We start from the raw sequence: 9718 nt of genomic DNA, 5'->3' as shown, positions 1-9718 counted from the left end.
CTTTGTCCATATTAGGGATTTCCTCCAACGTGATTTTTGTGAGTATTTCATTTTATGATTTTTTCACTTATGGTTTTATTGCACGAGGCCGCCCTCCGGCTACCAGTATGAATGAAACAGCTACAGCTACTCACTACACCTCATTTTGGGTAAAAATAGTAAAAATAAGTTTCATGACAAAAGCAATGCATTCTAGTTCCGACTTTGATCCTTACGATCACAAATACCCGCACTTGCGGTCTTTGCACTTGACCACTTATGACATATTTCCTGTATTTGGTCCAAGTGTTCAAGTGAGCATGAAGACCACAAGTGTGTGTAGAACTTTTCATCACCTGATGGGACACACTTACAGTGTTGTAAAAATGCAAATGTTTACAGAGCTTTATTTTTATTTTCAATACTTTGCATTTTAAAATCAACTTCTAAATATCTGTTCAGTAGTCTCTATAACAGATACACAATTTAATTTTGTGGTGCTTCTAATTAAGTTATAAAAAGCAGGTACAAATGTTGTACAAAATAATTATCACCACTACTCATTTGCACCAATAAAACGGGCAACTCTTTGTTTTACTACCAAATTATATGTAATATCTAACTATTATTAATATTTAACAAACATTGGAAAGGTTTCCGTGACCTCTCGCGAGATCTCGGCAAAAAGTCTCACGATTTATTTCCACAACATGATGCATGATGGGATATACTAAGCCTTGAATACTGCTCCAGAGCGGTATTCGAGATAGTGTGGATTTAGTGTGCTTTAAGCGTGTAAACTCTAAAAATAGTTAAATCCAAAAGTATTGTTAAATGTAAAACATGTTGAAGATTAGCCGATAGGCTGTTGATTCATTAAATGATAAGCTGTTTCCTCTAAAATATGTTTATTCAGTGTAGTGAAGCCTCTCCTCCATTGACATCCATTTTAAAAAAACGGCCTCAGGTCTCCTTTCCCACATACTGACAAAGCGGAAGCGTTAGCATTAGCCGTTACGCTTTTTTGGCTAAAGGTTGCAGGCTTGCCTTCTAGTGGCTTTGTATGAAGCAAAGCTCTCACATGTCACTTTCAAACCAAGCAACTTTCTGATGGTCAGCTACTTGAGGAAATATTTCGCCCTCAGACGAAATTCCGCGTGGATTCCTATTAAAACTGCCGAATTTAGAACGTGAAAATTCGTCGTGCCACGGTAGATGTGTCCCAAGTAGCGGTGGAGCGTGACCACTTCACATCACTATTTTAACCTTCTGCTGTGGGAACAATCAAATTCGCTCACCTTAACGGTCACCTGAAACGGGCTCTCTCTCTCATATTGAAAATCTTCGTTCTGACGGTTCATGTAATGAATAGATTTATTTAAAACAAACAAAAAATAAACAGTCCCCATGTTTTCGACTTGGTTATGTAAATTAGGGTGTTTTTAATGTTTAATATAAATTTAATTGTTCTAAGTTTGATACTGACTCTCAAGAATGTTTATTCATTCCATGTTTGTTGTGTCAGCATTATTGGATTTTATTTTATTGAATAGGCTACCTTTACTTCCCCCCCTTAGATGCAGTTTGGGTCCGGACACAGCTCCACACAGGTGTCACATTAAGACAGGATTCATTCTGCTACTTACATTTGCCTTCTTACTGACTGCCGTTGCTTACCTCTCTGAATTCTCTCTCAAGATTGCTGTGCTCCCTGACACCTTGTATGAAAAAGTGATACGCTCCTATTATGTTGTGATTGGGTACCCATCTGCCAGTGAAAATCAAACTATATTTTTAGCACCCAACAGAGTCCAACAGAGTCCCACACTAGTTCCTACACAAACCACAGACATTTCAGTGCATCATCATGTGGCTCATCCAAGCAACTATCATTTCATCCTGGATGAACCTGATAAATGTAGTCAGTGGGATCCGTTCCTGGTCTTGATGGTCCCTGTGGCCCCTCATCAGGTAGATGCTCGTAATGCCATCCGGAGCACATGGGGGAATGAAAGCTCAGTCCAGGGAAAAGCAGTGCTGACTCTGTTCTTGGTGGGTTTGACTGGAGGACCTGAAGCTCAACAGCAGCTGGAGGAAGAGAGCCGACAACACAGAGATTTAGTGCAGAGCAACTTTGTGGACTCCTACTTCAACCTGACCATAAAGACAATGGTGATCATGGACTGGTTGGCCACTCGTTGCTCTCAAGCATCTTATGCTATGAAGGTTGATTCTGACATGTACATAGGCCTGGAGAACCTGATGAGCCTGCTATTGGCACCCAACACACCCAGACAGAACTACATTACAGGCTATTTGATGTGGAACCGGCCTGTCGTCAGAAACAAAAACTCAAAATGGTACGTGGCAGAGGAACTGTACCCTGAACCGAAATACCCCACGTACCTGCTTGGAATGGGATATGTTTTCTCCAATGACCTGCCAGAAAAAATTGTTGAGGCTTCCAAGAAAGTAAACGCCTTTAACATTGAGGACGCATATGTGGGCGCTTGTCTGAAACAGTTAGGGATTGCACCCTCATCTCCCCCAGACCCTTCACAGTTTAGAGCCTATCTGGGACAATATAAGCGAGAGGATTTTCTCAGAGTTATTACAACAATCCTGGGATCTCCACAGCAGCTAATAGACATTTGGAAGGATGTAAAGAGGCCCACATAAAATGAATCAAATTGGATTAGTGGTTGCCTTTATTTGATTAATAAACGACTGTTGTGCTGCACAGACAATGGCAGACACAATCAGAGAACTAAAGACAAAAAAATTAAAATGCTATTTGTTTATACAGCTCATAAAATAAATGGTTATTTATAAATGTATATTTTTAATTATGTTTTTTTTTCTTTTAGAATATTTATTTTTAGTTACAGATTTTAAATAAAAAATGTAAATATTATTTGATTGTTGTCATTTTCAGTTCTGTCCAACTCAAGTGTTGACAAGGTCACATTGGAACCTTCATCTTGTATTTTGCATGTCATGCAAATAATGTTGGTAAGGTGAGGTGGCCGCTTTCAGACTATTATAATGCCACAGGTCTTCAAGACATTTAGACATTATATTTGGAACCATCTGAAATACCAAGTTATCTCAAGATGATTATTGGTATTTTTTTAAGTCCCAGTTGGCATCAGAAACACAACTGAAAACTTTTGCAGATGGAGGAGAATGATTGAAAGATGGGTGGCAACATGATCCTTTTGAGTAGCGAAATGATTCTGGAACTTTGCCAGCTCACTGTGACACACTCCATAGCCTCACCAGGTGTTTTTAAAGGATCTAATAGGTCAAAGAAATGACAAGGAGGAGCTCGGATACAGCGACTCTGGGATACAGTATGTACAAGATCGCTGTTATTCTCAAGACAAGGTATGTTTGAACATTTCACAGAATTGATTTTGTATTAGTGACTTATTATACACTCTTAAGAAAAATGGTTCTAAACGCTACCAAATTAGGGTTCTTTGGCTTGTAACAATAACAGAACTCTTTTTGGTAGAACCGTTTTTATAAGGTTCCATAAAGAACCATTCTTTAATGGTGTTATAAATAAATAAATAAATAACCCTTTTAATCATATTAGTATAGTAGAACATATATGTTGTTAATATTAGTATTAGTCATATTATTTTTTATATATTATTATTAATATTGTTATTAGGGTTTTAAAACCAACAGCATGCTGTCTATAAGGTGCCTTTATTTTTTATTGACATGACATTTTAGCAACAATGGCAGTGCTCTTAACAAGTTAGTAGCTGAATACATTAAACGACAACTAAGAACATGACTAAATACATGAAATAAAACACAAAGTAGAAATAGATGTAATGAAGAACAAGTTCCAGTGACATATCTATACAATCCTCTATAATATCCATCAATATGTGTATATTTTGGTGTAACTGAATGGCACTTTCTCTCTGCAGATGATGATGTGACACCACCTGAAATACACAATTGAGTAGAGTTACAATGTGTCTCTTCCAGTTGATTATGTAAAAACAATTATGTTTATGAAGGCCAAAAGAAGCAAAAAAAATTTTCAATATCTCTGTTACTTAGTAGAGAAGAGGAGCAAAGTATCCTTAACTTATCAGAACTGCTCACACTTACATGTTCTGTTAAACTAAAAAGAGAAAAATACATGATTGGTTCAAATTTGAACGTTTGACATTTAAGAAATGTACCTGTCAAGAGTGTGTTGACAGTCTGTGTAGTTGGATGGTTGAGCACCAAAAAAAATCTATATTGAAGGTGGCATTGGCAGTTACAGATTTGAAGCACAAAAAGGTGGGAAAGAACCCTAAACTCTGACACAAAAAACACCTCAGCACAAAAGGGTTCTTCAGGACGATATGGTTCTAAATAGAACTGTTACTACATGTAAAGAACCTTTCAAGAACCATTTTTAGCGTATCTCTTGTTTTGAGTTTTTATGAAGGAAAAAGTATTGAATTTACATCAGGGAAATGTAATATGATTTTGTTGAGGAGCCTTCAAGCCTCTAAGCACAGTGGTCAAAATCATTTGCTTGTTTCCCGAGAGAAGCACTGTGTTTTTGCATTTGATCAACTCTGTAACAAAGACCCACTTAGAAAAAAAGGGTTCTTTTGAATCGAAAGAGATAGTTTGCCAAAAAATTTACATTTTGTCATCATGTACTCAACCTCAGGTATTAACTTTTCCACGACATTCTAATTTATTGAGATGCACCTGTATATGACCTTCCTTCATCTGTGGAAAACAAAAGACAATTTTTTTGTACCAACTATCCCTTCAAAATTTAAATTTGAATAGGAGTTCAAGCTAGATCAAATACATTTTTAAATGAAAACTTTATTTTCTTTTCAGTCTCGTTCAGATGTTCTGTAAGAGTTGGCTACTGGGTGGTCTCCTCATCCTATTTAATGTTTTATTGCTGTATTTCACCGCCACTACCCTCGAAAGAAGAAAGTGGCAGAAAATGGTGAAAAAAACAGGGAACCCCCATATTGCTTACCCTCAAAATTACAGATTTATCCTCGACCAGCCAAAGAAGTGTGAACAGCAAAAGCCCTTTGTGGTGGTTATCGTCCCTGTGGCCCCGCAGAATATCGAGGCACGTAATGCCATCAGGACAACGTGGGGCAGCGAGGAGCTCGTCCGGGACAAATTGGTGCTGGTTCTCTTTCTTTTGGGCTCACAAAGTGGTAACGAAACACTGCAGGAGCAACTCCAGAATGAGAGCGAGGAGTATCAAGACCTTCTCCAGAGCAACTTCCTGGATTCCTACAGGAATCTGACCATTAAAACCTTGGTGATGATGGAATGGCTCAGCAGGAATTGTCAACAGGTGTCCTATGGAGCGAAAGTGGACGCTGATGTGCTCCTCAATATGAAAAACCTATTACATATGCTTGTGAGTCTGAAATCACTACAACATAACTACATCACTGGCTTAGTATTGTCTGGAAACATTGTCTTGAGAGATCCGTCCAGCAAGTTTTATGTTCCTCATGATGTGTATCCTAAATCCAGATATCCTCCGTATCCTCTGGGCATGTGTTATATCTTTTCTATGGACTTACCAGAGAAGATCCTGCACATCTCGAGGCATATCAGACCTATTTTTATTGAGGACGCATATCTGGGCATGTGCTTGAAGCGTTTGGGAATCGCACCTAAGAAACCACCAAATATTGGGCAGTTTGTGGTCAAACCACCACAACGATTCAATCGCTGTTACTATTCTGGACGAATAGCAATACTTACAGACAGCCAGACTCATCTCATTTCCTACTGGATGGACATTCACTCAGCCAAAAGACCCTGCTGAAAAGCACGTGTAGTGTAAATTTCTTTTTAAAGAAATGAAAATATCTGTAGTTACAGGGTTCAGTTTAATTTACAACAGCAGCCTGTTTGTTTTACCCGATAGCTGTGTGTCCTTGCTGTGCGAGTATTGTTTGATACATTTGCATACTGAAAGATATGCTTGTTCTATGAATTTGAAATGTAAAACAACACTGTCTTTACAACAGGCTTTTTACACCTTTTATGTAAATGAACAACGACTCATTCAGGACGCAAATAATTTAAAAGATTTAATTTGTTTGAAATGTAGGCTAAATATAGGAACATATTTTATGGAATAACCTAAATAAATAATAAATGAAAATAAATTAAAGATAAATAACTGGAAAAACAGCTGAATTTAAAGACATACTCTGGCATCTGGCATCATACTCTATGCACACAGATTTTATGACCTCATGTTAACATGTAAAAATTGTTAGTTTACCCAGAAATGAAAATGTACTCACCCAGGCCATCGCAAGATGTAGATGAGTTTGTTTATTCATGGGAACAGTTTTGGAGAAATGTAGCATTACATGACTTGCTCACCAATGGATCCTCTGCAGTGAATGGGTGCCATCAGAATGAGAGTCCAAACAGCTGATAAAAACATCACAATAATCCACAAGTAAAACATAGTTCAGTCCATCAATTAATGTCTTGTGACGCAAAAAGCTGCATGCATCCTTTATTAAGGCTTTTTAAACTCCAAACCGTTGCTTCTGACTAAAATACGAGTCCTCTATCCATAATATTGCTTTCTCCAGTGAAAAAGTAAACTCGTCCAAATCAGGAGAGAAATATGGACAGATCAAGCAATGTTTACAAGTTTACTTGTGGGTTACGGTGATGTTTTTATCAGCTGTTTGGACTCTCATTCTGATGGCACCCATTCACTGCAGAGGATCCATTGGTGAGCAAGTCATGTAATACAAATCTGAACAAACAAACTCATTAACATCCTGGATGACCTGATGGTGAGTAAATCTTAGGCAGATTGTAATTTTTGGGTGACCTATTTCTTTAAAAATCCATTTGTCATCATTTTAAATAACCTAGCGATATAAAATATAGATTTACACTACCCCATCAACATAACATCTTTATGTTAACAAAAAGGTCCATGGACACATTATGCATCATCTTCCCACATAATGCATGTAAAAAAAGGAAAAAATTCTGTGGTTGACAAAATAAATAGGGCTCTATGCTGACTAAAGCATGTGGTAAAGGCAATTTTGCTTCCTGCAGAGTATGCCAAGCATGCACCACTCCCATAAGCAGACCAGATAATCAACGCAACATTAGCAGTTTATACTTACATTTACATATACAGATATCCATAGCCTGCAGGGACAATATAACCTCAAAATCGGAACTGCTAAATCAGCTGCTTGAGAGCCACTAGAGGGCAGCGAAGCTCTTATCTTATCTTGGCGGTGTTTCTTGATAAGAAGTGTGGAAACTTAATACTGACACAAAAGAGGGTATATAACAAATACCATACTACAGTGTACAAAACCATTCTACAGTGTACGTAAACAAGCTGAAATACCATACTACAGTGTACAAAACCATTCTACAGTGTACGTAAACAAGCTGAAATACCATACTACAGTGTACAAAACCATTCTACAGTTAAATATAAACAAGTTGTAAATTTTAAGATTTTTTAAAATCTCAGAAAACGACTGAAGGATATTCCATATTAATACATATACAGATTTACACTTAAATGGCGTATTTAAAAGAAATATTGTTAACAATAGCCATGAAAAAGCGATAGCCTATACCTTGAGGAGGAAGAACATTCGAGCGCGGGTGTGGCTAGAGGGGCGGGAGACACCTGTTGTTTTACAGATGGAGGCTCTTGTTTGCTGGCATAAACATCGATTGGGGTACTTTATTGGATATTTGTGTTAAAGTGCTGGACTTTTGGCTGTCGAAACGCAGCCATCACTTATCACAAACGCGTTTCAGAGGCGTTCGCCAGGTGCTGCTGCCGTCACCGCGTCTGATGTAAGCACATTCGTTTACTTTGCTCATTTCGAGAGTTTGATTCATACTAGGCTACTTTGTCGGACTTTATAGTGTACAGTAAGTACGAAACAGGTGAGGGTTTTAAGGAGCGTGGTAGTTAAAGTTACAGCGTATCGAACAAATATCGCGTGAGAAAATACGCAGGAAAAGGGCGACTTTTGCGGAAATCGTACGTCAGGTTTTTAATGAATTATTGTCAAGAGACCATCACTAATTCTAAGTTAGTGTGTAGGGTTCAGCCCATGAGTAATGTAAATTTGCATTTAAAATAGCTTGCCTATAGCCAATGACCTATAGTAATTGTTTTGGTATTATGACCCATTCATCTACTATTACTATTAATAATACAACCATGCATTTTAGAATAAGGTAAAAAAAAGACAATAGGCCCGGACCAACAATTAGGAAAGACGCTAAAATGAAAATATTTATTAAGATATTTCAAAACTTATTTTTTGTTATACATTTTATTTTGACAATAAACGATAAAGGTGCATTAGTTTGCCTACAATGTTTGGAAAATTGTGTTTTGAAGCCTATGTTTAAAAAAATATATATTAAAAAAGAACAAATATTATCTGTACCTTGTGGAAATCTTTAGCTGTTTAACTTTGTTTAGTGTTAGGGAGTCAATTGGAACACATTTTAACACAAAACCAAAGACAAAGTACTGTATGAGAAAGTATTGAACTTCACCTGAATTCACCCTATATGTCGTCATTCTCGAAACCTTGGGTTTTTAGTGAGAAGCATTGAATTTCAGCCTCATCTAAAATGCAAGTGTACGTTTACGGCTATAGCCACACCTGGCAGTCTCATGTCGTCCTGTCCAGTTCAATGGATTAATTTGCAGCAACCTGACAAGGGTGTGAGTCTTGTACTAAACATCAGTGTTTTACCAACCAAACCAGATGTAACTGACACCCATGTGACATTCTTTAAAATGGTCTGTGCACCTTTTGTTATGTTTGGCGTACAGCCACCATGCTAACTGGAGCAGTACCTGCATTAAGAAAAAGAGATTTGTGTGTGGCTCCAACGTTTAGGCCCTGTTCAGATACGTTCAACTGATTTTTGTTTGATTGCGTCTACATCTAAAAAGTCAAATCAGATTTAGTTTGTCATAATTCGGGAGAAGCTGCACAATAATTTTTATACAAAGTGTGCGTTATTGTTTGAAAAACAGAACTATAATAATAAACTAATCTCTGGTATGTCAACACTCTATGTCTAATATCTAATACTCAGTATTCAGAGATACATATATATTTAGTGAGGTAAATTTCTGCTAATTAAATATATGGGTCATTCTGTGCCAACTCAACCAGAGGCCCACGGCAAAAATGTTAACAAAAATATATTTTTCAAGTGAAAGAAATACATGAATGAAGAAGAAAGACAAAATATTAAATGTCATGGATGAAAATTTACTGAGTAATCCACTATTTTGCAGAGGGGCTAAAAATGACAATTTTCACCTGAGATTTGGAGCCAAATTAAATGGGGGTAAAAATGACTTTAAAAAGACGGCAGTATCATTATTTTATTTTTGGTATGTCTATTAGTCAAATCTGTGAACTTTAGCCATCTTTGTTGCATTATATGTATGCTAACAGTGACAGTTCAAAAATAGGAAAAAGTACTTTGTGTTTTTTTCCCCCCTGGGTTAGCATGCCTGTAACTCAAGAAGTATTAAAGGGGTCATATGATGCGATTTCAATTTTTCCTTTCTCTTTGGAGTGTTAAAAGCTCTTGGTGCATAAAGAAGATCTGTAAAGTTGCAAACACTAAAGTCTCAAAACCAAAGAGATATTCTTTATAAAAGTTAAGAGTTAACCACGCC

At 37.1% G+C, this 9718-nt stretch overlaps 3 protein-coding genes across 4 annotated transcripts in view; all 3 read left to right on the top strand.

Annotated features, from left to right (window-relative positions):
* Positions 1-2726, top strand: part of LOC107742087 (beta-1,3-galactosyltransferase 1-like) — a 6289-nt gene extending 3563 nt beyond the window's left edge. Inside the window, exon 2 of the mRNA XM_016554953.1 lies at positions 1557-2726. Within this exon, the coding sequence (XP_016410439.1) occupies positions 1557-2658 (1102 nt within the window). The 3' untranslated portion in view covers positions 2659-2726. The remainder of the gene's footprint in view (positions 1-1556) is intronic.
* Positions 2727-4963: 2237 nt separating this feature from the next.
* LOC107742102 (beta-1,3-galactosyltransferase 2-like) lies at positions 4964-5815 on the top strand. The gene has a single exon (XM_016554975.1). It carries the CDS (start codon positions 4964-4966, stop codon positions 5813-5815), a length of 852 nt encoding a protein of 283 aa, XP_016410461.1.
* Positions 5816-7655: 1840 nt separating this feature from the next.
* Positions 7656-9718, top strand: part of LOC107742103 (beta-1,3-galactosyltransferase 1-like) — an 8398-nt gene continuing 6335 nt past the window's right edge. The window contains exon 1 of one of the 2 annotated variants that reach the window (XM_016554976.1): positions 7656-7854. The gene's annotated coding sequence lies outside the window, so the exon portion shown is untranslated. Of the gene's footprint in view, positions 7855-7885; positions 7926-9718 lie in introns of those variants that run through there. The other variant, XM_016554978.1, reaches the window with a different exon arrangement.

The sequence above is a fragment of the Sinocyclocheilus rhinocerous genome, unplaced genomic scaffold (genome assembly GCF_001515625.1).
Source record: "Sinocyclocheilus rhinocerous isolate Xijiao unplaced genomic scaffold, SAMN03320098_v1.1 scaffold2873, whole genome shotgun sequence".
Lineage (NCBI taxonomy): Eukaryota > Metazoa > Chordata > Actinopteri > Cypriniformes > Cyprinidae > Sinocyclocheilus > Sinocyclocheilus rhinocerous.
This window is presented reverse-complemented; position numbering and strand designations above follow the sequence as displayed.

Coding starts and splice junctions, on each gene's coding strand:
- LOC107742102 (XM_016554975.1), top strand. CDS start 4,964: ATGGTGAAAAAAACAGGGAACCCCCATATTGCTTACCCTCAAAATTAC.